Source organism: Euprymna scolopes, chromosome 26 (assembly GCF_053919585.1).
Source record: "Euprymna scolopes isolate OS-2025 chromosome 26, ASM5391958v1, whole genome shotgun sequence".
Taxonomy (NCBI): Eukaryota; Metazoa; Mollusca; class Cephalopoda; order Sepiida; family Sepiolidae; genus Euprymna; species Euprymna scolopes.
In genome coordinates, this window is record NC_136507.1 from 61,062,138 (window position 1) to 61,080,581 (window position 18,444).

General features: G+C 34.5%; 1 protein-coding gene across 2 annotated transcripts in view; it reads left to right on the top strand.

Moving 5' to 3' along the window:
- LOC145248106 (potassium voltage-gated channel subfamily KQT member 1-like) overlaps nt 1–18,444 on the top strand; it is a 760,452-nt gene that overhangs the window by 460,873 nt on the left and 281,135 nt on the right. For both annotated transcript variants that reach the window (XM_080109897.1, XM_080109898.1), the window contains exon 4: nt 471–549. In XM_080109897.1, the coding sequence (XP_079966023.1) occupies nt 471–549 (79 nt within the window). The remainder of the gene's footprint in view (nt 1–470; nt 550–18,444) is intronic.

An 18,444-nucleotide genomic window follows, 5' to 3' on the forward strand; every position in this document is an offset into this window, starting at 1 on the left:
TCGTTTTTCTAAAGTGTTCTCTCACGTCCAGATTGCACTTTTGAAATTCACCAGCTGTGACAATCAGGCTTTAATAGGGTGTATTCCAATTCCTACTGTAGCTGTTCATTTGAACCTGAAATCATACAAATTAGTCAATTGTCTCATAAGATTATACCAATAACATAATGAATTTTCAAGAATCTACGACAATTCACTGCAAAGGTTAATGAATCTGTTAGTTGAATGATGATCGATACGATGAGATGGTTGGAAACGAGGGTGGAATTTGATTATTTAAGAGGATAGCTCGACGAATATTTGTTAACATTGGACTTGAAAACGGTGGTGTTGTAGTCAGCTAGGAAGCAGCCTCAAGCTATTGTTTTATAGATGGGAAATTCTTACAAACTCTGTACATGGAATTTTAACCCACTGCACAATATTTGCATGTTTTACTTATGTTTTTCTTCGCTTTGGTGTACTTTCAGACTGCGTTGTTGTAGTGGCCTCAATTGTGGTCTTATGTGTTGGATCGAATGGTCAAGTCTTTGCCACTTCAGCCATTAGGTAAGTAGAAAGATCATGTGACTTAAACCTTCAGTTTTTGTACTGGACTTTATTGCATCATGCCTATAAGATCTTTGCACACTTTCTGTATTTCCATATTACTAATATTAAGCAAATTAAACTGTACATCGCTACAGCTCTGGTAAGTCCAGCACTTTGGAAGCTGACCACAACAAGACCCTTCTCTAAAAATTATCCCTTGTATTCTTGGTAAACATTGCATTCAGCACCTCTTCTGACAATGTGGCCAAAGCAGTTAATTTTTACTTTTCTTGTATAACCTTGATAAAAGGTGCTACCAGATCAGGTTGTCTAAAGATACTGGCTTCTTGACCTAAAACGTTCCAAACATTGATGTTATTGTTTTGCTTTTCTTCTTTTCCCCTTGCAAAACTCAATCATGTCCTGCAAAGTCAAAAACAATAATTTTTACTACAAAACAATCAAACCAAACATCATGAATAAATATTTGAGGATATAAAGGACTTGAAGCATAAAAACATGTTTGAAAATTACTGAATTCTGCATTAAATAATCAGAAAAGTATTTATATGCTGTAAAACAAAACAACCAAACCAAACATTATGAATAAATATTTGAAATACTTGAAGCATGAAAATATTTTTTTTTAATTATTGGATTCTACATTAAATAAGTCCAAAAGGTTTTATGTCATAAAACAAAATAAGAAAATAAAACATTTAACGTTGATGATATCATTTCAAAACCAGTGAGTTTCTTTTTTATGGAAATTGCTCCAGACATGAAGCATAATGTAAGACTAATGAACTAATTCTAAGGAAATCTGAAGATTAAAAGACTAATGGACCAATTTTGAGAAAATTGGAAAAAAAAAAAACTAATAAAGTAATTTTGGGAAAATCAGAAAATTAAAAAAAATATAATGAACCAATTTTGAGAAAAACAGAAAATGAAAAACTGATTAATTAATTTTGAGAAAATCAGAGTATTAATGACTAATGGATTAATTATGTGAAAACAGAAATGAAATAATTTTGAGATAATCATAAACTTAAATGGCCAATAAATAACCAATTTGGAGAACATCTAAAAAAGACTAATAAACTAATTTTGAGAAAATAAGAAAATTAAAAAACTAATAAATTAGTTTTAAGAAAATCAGAAAATTAAAAAACTAATGAATTGATTTTAAGAAAACCAGAAAATTAAAAAATTAATGAGCCTATTCTAAGAAAATCAGAAGATCCAAAGAGTAAAGGAATAGCAGAGTAACAGACAGATGAACTGTGAACAAACATAAACGGTTTCGGATGTACATGAGGGTTCCAAAAATGTGAAGTAATATGAGATTGTTCACATGTTAAAAACACAAATCAAAGAAACGATGCAAACGAAACTGTCTTCACAATCTCATGCACAATCTTCCTGTTTTTCCAGTTACCATGGAAACGAACTGGCTTGTTATTTTTTGCTTGTTACTTTTTTTAAAGTGTATAAGCTGAAATAGAAAACAGAAAACGCCAACAATTTAAGAACACGAAAACAAAATGGCGAACAAAACAAAAAAGAAGGAAGGAATTGGGAAGTTCTGGGCATTTATAAGGATGAAAATAAAATACAATGAGTGGCGAAGTGTAGAAAACAGCGGAAGTTGTTCTCCAGTAGTGATGTAGAAAAAAAAAAAGCATGTGGCAGAAAGCCAAGACAGGTCAGGCTTTTGTGGTTCGATCTGCAAGACGAGACATACGTTTTTCGAAGGACTTTTTTCCTTCCTCATAGAGATTGGAAGAAGACGTGTGACGCTTTATACTCTGCAGAGGAACTAAAGAAAAATCAAACTATATAAAATATTAGAACCAAATAAATGTTGTGATTATTTACTTTCTGAAAGACACTGCCGTGTGATGTAGACTAATATACATTGTTGACTACTTATTTTATCAGTAGGGCTAGGACAACAGCATATTCGTTTCATTGTTTTTACTCTCAAGTATATATCCGACACAATTAGACACAATTAATCAACCGAGAACCACATCACTCTACATAAAAACATATAAGATATCAATGGAGAATGGAAACAAAGAAAAGAATATGCTGTTGTCATAGCCCTACTTATCATATACTATTATTTAGTACAATCCTTAACTCTAAGACTGTCGGGTTAACATGAAAATCTGGAAATCTTCGAAGATCTTAGATGCCATTTACTATAATATAATATATTGCTTTCCAAAAATGTCAGTCAATCCTGGGAGACGCCGGGTATTCTGCCAGTGTATATATGTTTCCACGTGTCAACAAGTCTGTTTTTTTCTAAGAAAAAATTATTTGTTAAGATTTTATTATCTCCCTTGCCGGTGCAATCTAAAATATTCCCCTGTATTTTTTTTTTATCTATAAGAAAGACTATTTTAGGGTCGAATTTTTTTTTTCCGAGTTTCGATACTTATCGGACAAATTTCTTTATAAAACTTATCTAGAAACACTGTCAGACATATATATAATTGCCAAAAAAAATAAAACATGACTATAATTGTTAAAAGAGGGTTATCCTAATTATTTTTTGTTTTAGTTTAGATCTAAATTTTGAATTAGTTTCAAAGATAAAAGACCAAAGAGGAAAAAAGTGTATATTTACATGTAACAAAAAATGACAGCGGCTAATTTGGGACCCCCCACCAAAAAAAAAAAAACAAAAAAAACAGCAATAATTCATACGAATTTCAAGTCCGAATCTCTGGAAGAAGTAATTATCAGTATTCTAAAACTATTTTAACAATAATTAGTAAAATAAAATCGAATACTGAAGTAAAGAAAATGTCCTTTTTTGGTAAAAGAAAATGCATAATTATCCAAAAAGCTAGTTGCATTACTCAAAACGTAAATACGAATGTTCGCTGATTTTTAGAAAAGTACGGATCATGTTAACTGTAATAATTTCGTTTAATTTTTTTGTTGTTGAAATAAAAAAGGAAATGTTTATTTAATTAGAATCTTTTTGAATGCACACAAGTAAGAATTTATTGATTTTTCTCTAGGAAAAGTTACATACTTGTTAAAAGTTTTTTTTATTCAATAATTATTCTAAAATTATTAACGACGTGTGGTTTCCTTAGAATTTGAAATAAAAAAATTAGTAAAATATTGCTCAAAACTTCATATTGTTTTCGATACGAACTGCATACTGCGTCAATTTTAGCATTACTCGATTTATCCCTTAAATGTTATTATAAATAAAAAATAAGCTAAAATAATTCTTTGTTGATGATTAAATAAAATTCAAATTTGAAAGAAAATGATTATTTACGAATGTGAATCACAAATTTACATATTTTTCGCCATTCTGTCTACCCATACTTATTCAAATTAATCCTTAAGAGAAATTGTAATTGTTGAAATTTTTTTGTAGTGATCCGGGATCTTATATTTTTATTCTTAAAATTATAATAAAAATATCTGACACTGGTGGTTACACGTTCCTGCATACTAGGAAAATATTAAAATATCACATTTAAAATTTTCATGGAAACTATTATGATTAAAATCACATGAAACATTTTTTGCAAGTATATTATTTGCTTGGTGAAAATGTTAAATAAACAATGCTTAATTCAATGATAACATCGTTAGTTCAAGAAATTAATTTTTCTTCGAGTTCATTTAGAAATATAAAAAAAATATTAATTGTTAACATTTATGGTGCTTTATTTTCATAACAAAGAAAACAAAAATAAATTCATGCGTTTAGTTTTATTTCTTTCTTTCTTTTTTTGTACTAAAAGACTGTAATTTTTTATTCACATAATACGATATATTTTCACTAAGAAAAAAAATATAAGTGGTTCGTTAGTTAATAAATTGATTGATTTATTGAATTTTGGTAAATTTTTAAGTGAAGACAGGAGTCAAAATGATTTTATATATTTACTAGTAGGGGTACCCGGCGTTGCCCGGTTGTTTGGAGGTGTGTGCAAAGGGAGGGGGCAAAGTAAAGAATAAGCGAAGAAGTGCACGTAGTACAATGGGGAAAGGAGTGGCTGGTTACTTTTAATGCATCTAAAACCAAGCTTCTCTCTTTACATCATCAACATTCTGTTCCACATCTGGCATCAATTGAAATGAATGGCTTTCGTCTTCAGGAAGCCTCAAGTTTTGACAAACTTCTGGGCTTGACCATTACTCCTGATCTTAAATGGAACACGTACATCAAATTTGTTGCCAATGCCGCTGGAAAAATGGTGGGATCTTTCTATCGATCCGGTAGGTATCTCACTGCTGATGCAATTCTCTATCTATATAAGAGCCAGGTACGTCCAAGGATGGAATACTGTTGCCACATCTGGGCAGGAGTTGCTAGAAAGGACTTGTCCTGCCTTGATAGAGTTCAAAATAGACTTCGTAGCCTCGTAGGAGATGTCCTTTTCTCTTCCCTGCAACCTCTATCTCACAGAAGAAATGTTGCGAGTTTGTCTCTGATGTATCGTTATTTTCATGGAAAGTGTTCGACTGAGCTTCAGTCTATGGTCCCCACTCGCCAAACTTTCACAAGAAACACTCGTCTAGCTGTAAACACTATCAATAATTCCCCTCACTCTTTATCTGTGCCTAAACCTAAACGTAGATTCCATGAACAAAGCTTCTTTCTTAGAACTGCACGCCTGTGGAATTGTCTTCCGTTTTCCTGCTTTCCGACTGACTACAATATGGTTGTGTTCAAGTCTAACGTAAATAAGTTCTTGATGAGCCGTTCCATATAAGTTATCAAATTTACCGAATTTTCATTACTAATGATTACTATATTAGGCACCGCCAAAACTTGGGGGGGGAGGCAGGTAAGTACTTTTTGACGGACCGTCTTTTTAAAAATCTACCAAAAATCAGATAATTATCCAATCAATACGAAATTTACAGCGATCATTAAGAGAAGAATGAACTTTATAACAGTGTACTTATTTTTCATAAACAATATTTATATATATATTTGTTTTTGTTTACAACCCCCCTTGTTTTGAAGGGGTTCCAAATATGCTTAAAATAATCATCTGAAACTGAACAAAACATTATGTTGTTGTAAGGGACGGGATTATAGATTTAAAAAAAAAAAAAACTTGTTTGCATACCTTATTTTGATGTCTGAATATCAGAACTTCGATTGTGTTTAATTATCTCGCTTTTGAGTTTTGAAGTGTGAAATTCGGTGAATATGTTAAGTAAAATAATTAATTTAAGTTAAGCACAAACAAAAAAAATTTTTTTAAATATTTATACGAAAAAAGCCATTTTAAAATCTTTGATAAATAAATCAACAATTTCTTTATAGCGAGCCGAATAATGCATGACCATTATTAAACAGGGTATGCTTTGAAGAATCGATACAAAAAAAAATTGATAAATATTGTGCCCTTTGTGTTAAAAATATCATTATTTTTTCGATCAAGTTTGGAAACGTTTGCCGCCTTTCGACTAGGGTGGACCAAACGCGCTGAAATAATTTTTTTATTCTGCTTTAAATTACCCCCCTCCCCATTTTGGAGAGCCTGGCTCCACACACATACACATTAAAAACCAAACTCATACAAATGGTCACCCATCTGGTACTGGCCAGCCTCAGCGTTAATAATACATCGAAATTTTCGTCATTGTAAAATAAGTTTTTTTTTTGGCTTTTTGGTCTTCCGTAGTTTGCTTCTTATCAAATACAAATGTAAACAGTAATCAAATCGACTCGAAGTAACTGGTTGCCTATATGAATAAGTGGAATTATTTGAAATCCAGATACTTATATTATAATATTTTTGCATATTCGCAAAGAAAATCACCCTAAATCTTAGTTAGACAAGAAATAAACAAATTAATTCTTTCAAAAACCTTCTTTTTTTTAACTACTTATATACGTTTTTTGTGCAAAACAAAAAACGCCAATTGTTAACTTTTGGGGAAAATTTAGCATTTCAGATTTAATTAAAAATAGTAGAAATAGTTTTACATTATTCTGCTTTCTATATGATAAAATTCAGGGTTTTATCTTTCTGGAAAAATAAAAGTTACTCAGAAATAATGGATTTTAATAAATGTAATTTTGTTTTAAAAAACAACAACAACTTGATTTTTCGGCCATTTTTGGCGGTGCCTATACTATATTGTCCAATTTCTACTGTACACTCTTTTACCCTTATCCTTGAGTGGCCTCTTGGCCTTGATAATGTGGTGATGCCTGTGTAAAAAAAAGTAACCCTGTCTAAATATCAAAAGAAAAATCACAATGATGCAAGACTTCTGTAAAAAATCGGCAAAACCAAAAGCAAAGAAAAAACAGCAAACAAGCGTTAAGCTCCTATAAAGTAGACGTGTTCTGAAAAATGAAAAAAAAAAAAAAAAAAAAACAAAGAAAAACGCAGTGCAAAGCGAAAAGTGAAAAAAAAATGTTATAAATAACCGTTCGATTCGCTTAAATCCAATGGTGTGTTTCACACAGTTGAAAACAGAAGGAACGGGAACGTTAAACTGCCATTCCATTTTTGTAAGCAACTACGAACCCAAACCAGTGTTTCCTCTTGCTATACCCTGTGAACAGATTGACAACGGTATAAGTGAAAGTGGTGGTAGGAGGAAGTTATTAGAGAGAAAAGATTTTACAACTTCCATTGATTCTAACGGATTTTGGCCGTGAACTCTCACCATGGAAAAATATAGGAATCCACGATTATCGAGAAAGTGTAGAGGTAATAGGCCTATAACACACCTCAGAAAATGTGCTGCAGTTTGTGCATATTACATTTGTATCAAATGTCTTGAATTTCAATCCTATTAAGGTCAAAATCAGAGGGGAAAATGAGTTTATTTTATATATATATATGTATATATAATAAATATATATAATAAATATCTATCTATCTATCTATATATATATATATATATATATATATATATATATATATATATAAAAAAGTGAAAGTGTCTGTGTACATTTCCCTACGCAATAACTCTGTCAATTTTTAATCTACAGACTCGAAATTTGATATACAGGGTACTGAGATTTGGGAAAATCGATGTGATTGGTTTTCGGACAGAAATTTGTCGATTAAGGGGTCCAAGTTCAACGATTTGACCTTTGAGAACTCTGCTAAACTCCTCTAGCAATTTTGGGTCTAGACATGTGAAATTTTAGATATAGGTTCCTTGGACGTGGATCTAACTTAATAACTTGATTTGAGCCCAAAAGAATAAATGTTTAGGGGTCAAAAAAAAATTGACCTCTGCGGTCTCTTCCAAATTACTCAGACAATTTCTGGTCTAAATATTTGAAATTTTATATAAAGGGTATTCAGAGATAGGGCAAGCTTTTTCATCAGTTTGGGTCGAAAGTTTTTAGTTACCAATATATAAATGTATTTATGTATGTCTGTTTTTACGTCTGCCTTAAACTTTCAATAGAGGCGACGGATTTTACCAAGATCAGTATCGTTTTAAAGTTCGACCTTTCATACGACAAATATCGAAAAATTGGCTAAAAAAATTAATGTCTTCCCCTTCAACTCGGCACTTTTCTACAGGGGGGGGGGCGTCACTTTCTTCGCCGATATTTTTGAAAGTTATCCTCTCCTTTCGATTGTCTAGCCTTAATTTTAAAAAATTTCGCTTCCGGTTTGTCTGTGATCGTAACAGCATAAACGTTAAGTTTTACACCGTTCTTTTCCTCCTTTGCGGTACGGGTTCGAGCATGCCTTCTTACTACCACTTTTATTTTTTTGCTCAACATACACATCCAATCACTCGGGCAACGCCGGGCCGAAATGCTAGTATTTATATATATATATATATATATATATATATATATATATATATATATATATATATATATATATATATATATATATAGGGATATAGTTCCCTAGATGTACAAAATGCATTTATGGGCACAAGTAACGCGACCAGAAGCAGACTATTTGGTTGTAAAATTAGTTTAACTGACACCTCACCAAAGTGAATTTGACACATGGTTGATTTAAAATATGACACAGTGGAACCCCATGCCTTATAGTTTTCAGTTTAGGAATGAAATAAATGTTACCTCAGTTCTTTTGCTGCTAACAGATTAAGCTGTCTGAAGTTACTGGCTTCCTGGCCTAAAATACAACAAACATTGATATTATTGTTTTGTTTCCTTTCAATCATGTTCTGCAAAGCCAAAAACAAAAAGCAACAATTTTCTTCTACAAAACAACCAAACCAAACATCATGAATAAATATTTGAAGGCATAAATAACTTGAAACAGAAAACTTTTTTCCAAAATTACTGGATTTGCCATATAATCTGAAACGGGTTGATATGCCGTAAAACAAAACAATGAAACGAAACTATGAATAAATATTCAAAGACATAAAGAATTTAAAAAAAAAAAAATTAAAAAAATTACTGGATTCGGCATTAAATAACCTGAACATGGTTGATATATCATAAAACAAAACAACAAAATCAAACTTTATCGTACTTGCAACTAAACGAAAATTCCATGAGAGAAGCTTCTTTACTGTAGCTGCCCGTCTATGTAACGCAATACCACAGGGGCTGCTTCTCAACTAACTATAACATGATTGTTTTAGAGTTCAACGTTGAGCCGTGCCTGTAAATAATCAATTTACACCCATTTTCCACCATTGCCGTGAATTACTCATTAGCCTTTATCCTCGAGTGGTCTCTGAGCCTTGATAAATGAAAAAATAAGTGAAAAAAAATACAGCAAAAGTAACCTCACTACTCTTTCGCCCCTGAATGTCACTTCCTACAACAGTGGTTGGAGTAGCTTGCCTTTTACAACAACCACACCCGTAAGTATGGTGACAAACAGATTTTTATGGAATCAATAAAACAATCTCACAGTCGATGAGATCAGGGAAGGAAGGGCGGAGCCAACAGTCCGCATTATTCAAAAATTAAATGAACAGGAAAAGATCTGATTTGTAAAATAAATATTAAATCGTTTATTTTGTCCACACTGGCACGTGGCGCAACGGATAAAGGTGTTAAATACAACCGTTTCTAATTTATAGTCTTCTGAGGGTAGAAGGTTCACTTTTTACTAGAGAATAAAATAAAAATTCTCACTACGAATAAAACGAAAATTCTCACTAAAAATAAAATAAAAATTAATAATTTTCATTCGGTGATAGCTGACAGAATAAGAACAATCCATCCCCATAAATTAAATAAAGGATTTAGTATAAAAATGCATAAAGATTCTTGAGTTTGACAAAAATTCCTGATTTTGACACAATGTACTTAAAGAAGATCGGAGGTTACATCGACCGTAACGTTCTGAAAATGACACTCAAGATGAGAACAGTAGTACGAATAATTCAAATAATACAAATCTTCATACTCATCAAAAAATTCAGAAACTTAATCGTTTTTAAGAGTTTGCTTGAAACATTGCTGGTAAATAAATGAGGAAGAGTATAAGAAGCTATAGCAATGCGGGGAACCTAGTGTTAAAATAATGTGACGTATGGACAAAAAATGCACAAACGAAAGAATGTTTTGGAGAGCTTTTTTTTTTATATCTTCATATATCGATTTATTTTCCAGATCAATCAAAGATACAAATCAGTAAAATAGAATTACTGTTTGAAATAAACGGGGTGATATAATACCTTATTCTATAATCTTGGTTATTTCAAACAGTAATTCTATTTTACTGCGTTGTGTCTATGACTGATCTGGAAAATAAATGGATATACGAAGACATAAAAAAAGCAAGCCCTACAAGACCCTCTTTCGTTTGTTCACTTTTATCCATACGTCACATTATTTTAACACCCGTTTCCCTGCATTGCTATAGCCTTCTTATACTCTTCTGCAGTTAATATTTCACAGAAACAAAATGGAGATAAAATTTTGATAAGGCGAGAAAATCTGTCTAGCAAAATAGTTATTTTGAATCAAAATATTAGAATGCAATAAGAACAAACAAAAGGAACTTGTCTACATAGAATCCTGTGTAATCTATCATCTCTGTGTAAACAAGATCCGGTTGGATACCCTGACTTCATGCTTTAAAATCAGGAAGGAATTAATTTTCCAATATTTGATAGTGGCAACCAATGTGTGTGTGTGTGTGTGTGTGTGTGTGTGTGTAGCATACAAAAATAAATAATTGTACAATCTAACGGCTTCCTCTTACGATTTTGATTTAGTTGGGGATAGAGTATCCTACTATCCTACCGGATGCCAGACAGTCACCTGCTATCTCATTCATTCCAATCGTTTAAAGTTTTAATTGTAGTTGCTTGTATCCCTCTTGAATATTTCTAGGTAGTTTATGGAATTCTTTTTCATAAGTCTGGTCGTTCCTTTTTTTACATTTTTTTTTATTTTGTTCTAGCTGGGGATGGAGTATTCTACTGGATGTCAGACATTCACCCACTACCTCATACATTCCAACCGAGAGATCTTTTTAGGATTCTAACTATCCCTTGAAGTGCAATTGATTTATGTCTTTCTTGCATTTGGTTCACTAAGTATATTTGCCAGGTAGTTTTTGAAATTCTTTTTTATGAGTTTGCTTGCTTCTATAATTGCTGAAATGCTGGAGATGTTTCTAAAATTCCAGTTTCTTTTCATGTTGTACACAAGACTTTGGTATTTTGTTATCTTTGTTTGCAGAGTATTCTGCTAATAGAAAGAATATGAGAAGACAACACACAACTATAGGGTGGAATGATAAAATTGTCACCCTAGAAAAGACAACATGATTTCATTTCCATTTGATCAAAACCGGTTTTCTTTTTTTGTTGTAGACCATCTACTAGTTTGGCCAGTTGTGTACAAATCCCAAGAGCGATAGGAGCCTTCTATCATGTCTGAAAGTGACACAAAGTTGGACAAACAAGAACAGAGATTCACCACCGTACAAATCCCAAGAGATGCGCCGCTGTACAACTCATGCTCTCTACCGATCCAAGTTATGACAACTGAACCATTGTCAGCACCCTCAAAATACATCGCTGGATGGCCACGAATAACAGGAACGTGCCCAGAATGATAAAAACAAAGTTTCTGGCCACGGTTATGGTCTCTGGTGTGGATTCAAGTGAGAGCCACATCATGCCACCTCACATCTTTGGAGTCAGCTTGAAAGTCAACATCAAATTGTACCTTGATGTGCTAAAGAGTGTGGTGATCCCCTGGTGCAATCAGGTGGCCGCTGGCAGACCTTGGGTGTGGCAGCAAGACTTGGCACCGGCTCACAAGCCCAAAGAGACTCAGGTTTGGCTTCAGAAGGAGTGTTACGACTTTGTACCCTTCTCTCACTGCTCCTCCTTCCTCCCACAACCTAAACCTGCTGGACTACTTCGTTTAATCATACATTGAGAACAGTACCAACATGACCTCCCACAACACGAAAGCCAGTCTGATCACTATCATCTGCTGAGTATTTGCCAAGCTCCCACTGACCCATATCAAGGCAGTGATTGAAGCTGAAGTCGGCTACATTGAATAGATGTCATATCTACAACATAATTAAGCTATCTGAATTGATTTTTTTCAATAAAAATTTTAAAATAAAGTTGTAGTGATGTTTTTTTTTAAGGAGACAACTGTATCATTCCACCCATACAACAAATATTAAAGTATCAAGTTGTACATGTTGTGTAATGCATGGAGCTGTAGTAGACATGGAAGATTGTTTATAATTTACCTGATAATTTACCTGAAAGATGTATTTAGGCAATTAATTCCTATGTCAGTTTGTAAATTATTGTGAACTGAAAAACACACACACACACACACAGATTCGAGCAGGATTATTTTGTGTTCTTTCTTTCCAACGATGAAGTCGTTCACTCTTCATTTTTTTTTTTTTACACGGTGGTCACCACTTATCAAGGCCCGGAAGCCACTCAGGGATAAGGGTTATTGCAAGTACAATACGTTAGTGTGGAGATTTAATGAAGTGTTTACTTAAGAGGGTGGTTCATTAGGAATTTGTTAACGTTGGACTTGAAGACATCCAGGTTGTAGTCAGGTGGGAAGCAGGCAGATGGAACAGAGTTCCACAGGCATCGTTTTTGTTTTATTTTTCATGTTTCTCTAACTAACAATAAATTTACACAAAAAAATCTGTCTTTTATTTGGCCACCTTGGGCTCCCAACAGCACCTAAATTTGCATAATCGTATTATTATTGTATCTTAAGAGTTCCAGATTCAGACGTCACTGCTTCCTTACAGCAGGCGCATGCCAAATATGATCGGTTTTTTCTATGCCGTCACCAGCAGATATAAAAACACATTTTGATCTGGTAGTGTGTTAAAGAGACATTTCATTTGTTGGACTTTATTGTTGTTGTCGTTGAGCACCATCTCATTCATTTTGAAACTGTTGGCATTTGTTTCCGGTTAGAATTGTTTCTGGAAAAACATCGGGTACTTGTGGGAGAGATAACCCGAAGAGTGCTAGCATCCCTAAGAAAAAGTGCTTTTGTGGAATAAACTAGATTCGAACTTGGCACACCGAGGTTGTCAATCTGCATCGTTAACCACTTAGTCCTTTAGGCTTTTTTTTAATACAGAAATCACCACTTATCAAGGCCCGGAGGCCACTCGAGGATAAGGGTTAATGGGCATACATTAGTCAATGTGATTATAGCGTAGTAAACATAAGTAGTGGGAATTTTGTAAATTGTATTACTTAGGGGGATGGTTCATCAAGAACTTGTTTACATTGGACTTGAAGACAATCAGATTGTAGTCAGCTGGAAAGCAAGCAATTGGAAGAGAGTTCCACGGGTGTGCAGTTCTAAGAAAGAAGCTTTGTTCATGGAATCTGCATTTAGGTTTAGGCACAGATAACTAGTGTGAGAAATTATTGATAGTGATTTTGGTTAGACGAGTGTTTTTCATGAAAGTTTGGCGAGGGGAGACCATAGATTGAAGCTCAGCTAAGCATTTGCCATGAAAATAACGATAAAGCAGAGACAGGCTCGCAGCGTCTCTTCTGTAGGAAAGAGATTGCAGGGAAGAGAAAAGGGCATCTCCCACTAAGCTACAAAGTTTATTTTGAACTCTGTCAAGGCAGGATAAACTGCTTCTAGCAGCTCCAGCCCAGATCTGGCAACAGTACTCTATCGTTGGCTGAACCTGGCTTTTGTATAGGTAGAGAATTGCATCAGGAGTGAAATATCTACTGGAGCGGTAGAAAGATCCTAACATTTTTCCAGTGACCTTGGCAATGGATTTGATATATGTGTTCCATTTCAGATCAGGAGTAAAGGTCAAGGCCAGAAGCTTGTTAAAACATGAAGCTACCCCAAGACAAGAGCCATTCATTTAAACCGATGCCAGATTGGCATCAGAGCGTAGATGGTGTAGAGCTAGAAGCTTGGTTTTTGATGCATTAAAAGTAACCAGCCACCTCTTTCCCCATTGTAACACATGCTCAAGATCAGAGGGGAGAATCAGAGAGAACTTGGTCGTTTATGGTCTTTTATGTGCTACCATAGATTGCAGTGTCGTCAGCATAAATGTCTACGAATGATTTAAGGATGTGATTTGGAAGATCATTTATGTAGATCAGGAAGAGAGTTGGGCCCAAGATGGACTTTTGTGTGTACTGAACGCTAATGGTGAATTCTAGAAAAGCTAATGGAATTTTTTTTGTCAGAGTGTCTTCGAGTTGCTGCTGATTGAGAAACGATCTTGGTGAGGCTATTACTAATGTTTGTTGTTGGTGGTACTGGTGTTAGGCGAGTAGTCTGTTAATAATAAAGAGAGGGAAAGACACAACATACAATAAACCAAAACTACGAGGGACATTTCAAAAGTAATGCCTCCTATTTTTTATTTTGTCTGAATGGATCATAGGGAATTTCAAATTACATTATGATGACTGAGCTTATACATTCATGACCTGGAAGTTTCATCTCTTTGTTGCAGATATTGATGGCGTGAGACTCTAAGAAAGTAGTCTCTATCACGGACGTATGTCAGAAGTTAAGATGTGTCAGTAAATTCCTCCATGCAGAAAAAAATTGAACCGATCAACAGTTAACAGTGCTTGTTGAACGTTTATGAAGCTGATGCAGTTGATGTTTGCACAGTTAGAAGATGGGTTCATCGATTTCAGAGTGGCAACAGAAATATGAGTGACAAAGTGCACTCTGAACATATGCGACCAAAGCATTAATAGTGGCTGGCAAAAGTGCATTGAGAATGATGGTGACTATGTAGAAAAATATATTTGGGAACAAAAAAGGTCACCCGTTTTAGTGGTACCACTTGCATCTTTATAGCTCTTGGTTTTTGAGTTAAAAATAGAAAGCCTTACTTTTGGAATGACACTCGTAGTTGATAAATATTTAAGTGCTGATTTTATTCACCTTATAGAAATTCATAGGTAACGCGTATCGCATTAAGTTGTTGAAGCTATAAAAAGTTTGCCTCTATTAGTTTGTAAAAGAGACTGTTCGTTAATTAGACTGCTGATAACATTTGCTCAAAGAGTATCTCGGAGATGGCTGCTGCTGATGGTATTCGGCTTAGAAGAATTCTGAAACAACTGCTACTGATAAAATTTGCTTCTCAGTCAAGTTGTTGCAAGTTTTTCTCCTATATATAAACTAGTGGGGGTACCCGGCATTGCCCGGATGTGTTGAGGTGGCGTAGTAAGGAACCCCAGGGAAAATAAAAAAAAAGTAGTAGTAGCGACGGGGGAGGGGCACGGAATGAAAACAACAGTAGGCAGTTTAGGTGGAAAGAGGTGTTAAAAAAAAGTGGTAGTAGGCAGGCTCAAACCCGTAATGTAAAGGAGGAAAAAAAAAGACACAATGTCTTAGCTGAAGCCTCCATGGCGCAAGCGGAAGTTGAGAGCATTGAAATTAAGCATAGTCAATCCAATGGAGACGATGACTTATGAAAATGTTGACAAAAATCCGACCCCTCCTTGTAAAAAACGGCCGAGTTGAGGTTGAAGAAATGAATGTTTGGGGCCAATTTTTCGATATTTGTTGTCGGCAGGATCGAGTTTCAAATGATACCGATCTTGTGAGGATCTGTTGCATCTGTTGAAAGTTTTTGGCAGACATACAAACACACATTTTCCTTTTATATAGTAGACTAGCCTGGGTGCCCGGCGTTGCCCGGGTGTTTGGAGGTGTGTGTTGAGCAAAAAAAAAAAAAAAAGTTGTAGTAGGCAGGCAGGCTTGAACTCGTGAAAAGAAAGTAAAGATGTGTGTAAGGGTGTTGGTTGAATAAAAAAAAAAAGGGAAAATTGCGTGTGCCAAAAAAAAAAAAATTAGGAGTAGTAATCAGGCTCGAACCCATAACGCACCAGAGGAAAAAGAGATGAAAAAAAAATGTCTTACCTATGTGCCTACATGGTTGTGACGTCACGGGCGGTCAAAATAACACCTTTTATGAGACGTCGTGGGCGCGAGGGTTGAATGACTTGCAAAAAATGTCAGCGAAAAAAAACGACCCTCCCTGTAGAAAACTGCCCAGTTGAGGGTGAAGGAATTAATGTTTTGGGCCAATTTTTCGATATTTATCGTCCGAAGGGTCGAGCTTCAAAATGATACTCATGTTGTGAAAATCCGTCGCCTTTGTGGAAAGTTTTTGGCAGACATACAAACATATATACGTACATACATAGATTCATACATACATACATACATTTAAACAGACAGTTGAGATATATATTATAGATTACTTTCAAAAGGTACCCGACATTGGGTACTCGCACTATCAACTAAGTTCCAACGCCTGTCCCATCACCACAATGTTGCATTTCTGTGCCTATTTTACAAGTACTTTAATGGAATATGCTCTGATGAACTCATTACACTTGTACCCTCTCAACATACATACCCTAATGACTAACACGTCTAGCAGCAAAATCCCCCTCCTTCTGTATAAGTCCCTAGATTCCAGAAAGTCTTTGAATAGTATCTTCCCTCGGACTGCTAGATTTCGAAATTCCTTGCCTGTTTCCTGCTTCCCTGATTGTACTAACATGCAGAAGTTTAAACGTAATGTGAACAGACACCTCGCTCATCTCCTCACATAGTCCTCTGTAGACATAATCCCAAATAGTTGTCCCTTATGTCCAAGTGACAATATGTCTTGTTTAGAGATAACAAGAGTTTTTAAAAAAGACATTACTTGGGATGCAAAAATTAGGGTTAGGGGCTGGTAAAATTTTATTTTAACTATGGATGTCATACACAATGTTTGAAATACTAATTTTATACTATCCCTCTACCTGGATAACGCTGGCTAGCCCTACTAATCTATAATATAAATCTCACATGTTTGTTTAAATGTATGTATGTATGTATGTATGTATGTATGTATGTATGTATGTCTTTCAACAGAGACGACGGATTTTCACGAGATCGTTATCATTTTGAAGCTCAACCCTTCAGACAACAAATATATAAAAAAATGGCTAAAAACATTAATTCCTTCACCCTCAACTGGGCACTTTTCTACAGGGAGGGGTCGCTTTTTTCGCCGATATTTTCGAAAGTCATCCCCTTTTATCGATTGACTAGTTCTTTGTAACTTCCGGTTTGGCGATGGACGCAACGGCAAAGACGTCACGTTTTTTTTCACATTCTTTTCCTCATTTGTGGTTTGAGCCTGCCTGCGTACTACCACTTTTTGTTTTGTTTGCTCAACACACACCTCCAAACACATGGGCAACGCCGGGCAATCCAGGCTAGTCTTTAATAAAATCAAAATTTTTATACAGGAGGAAAGTGTAGTATCTGTTCTGATACTACACTGCATCTGTCCTGTTTTAGGTCAGAGAAGGAGAAATTCTTTTAGATTGAGGTAGTTTTATTTTTGTAACAATCCAGAGAGCCTCTTTTTTGAGGAGCTGAAGTTTTCCCACATTAAGTACCGACCTTGTGTCTAACTCTGCCCTCGTGGAGAGAGGTGCAGGTAAATAGGGATAATATATTTTTGTAATCAATGTTTATTTGTTTATTTGTACCTTAATTTATATGGAATTTTATAATTTTTAGTCATACAGACATATGTAAAGCTAATGACCACATGTTCATGTGTATCTTTCCCCATACAGGTGGTCACCGTTTTTTGTATTGTGTTATCCAAGATGACACATGCGCATTTGCCAGAACAAAAAGAAAAAGACAACAGTGAAGAAACAGTTGGATTTACATATTACACTTTTTTTTTGATAATCAGTTTACTGAAGACAAAAGAAGTTACAGAAACCTCAGATATATCAGAGAAATCTCACATATAAAATTACTAAATTACAGTCTCAATTACAATAAAAAAAAAATATAAAATGACACATGTGTTGCCAATATCGTAGATAGAGAAAATATGCATGAACAATGAAAGTAAATGTCACTTATATTATGTTGTGGCATTCTGAGAGTCTATACGACTACTACCAGAAGTTGTCCCTGACGGGTGCAGCATTATAGTTTATGAAAACCATGCACAGATGGACAGCCGGTCAAACCATGTCTGATAATCTTGAAGAAAATACCGGAAAAAAAAAAGGATAAGATCTCTTTTTACAACCTGCAAATGCATAAAACAGATAGTAGAGCACACTTCCTAACGTTTTCCAGAATAAGGGGAGATAACTCGGAAAATTCTGCAGCATACACATATTTTATCCCTCTTCATGTTTCTACTCTCTGGAACAACTCACCAAAGGAGATTATGATTCAAGTTCAAAATGGCCTTTGATAAACATTTAAACTGTATATAAATGTAAATATGATATGACTGTCTTTTCTTTAATAGCTTAATGTGCTTTGCTATTTGGGGGGAAGGAAACAGGGGAGCAATAAATTTGAATTTGAATTGAGCAGCTGAGCATTACCACTGTCGAATAAGGGAAGATTCTATCAGGCATGTGTACAATGAT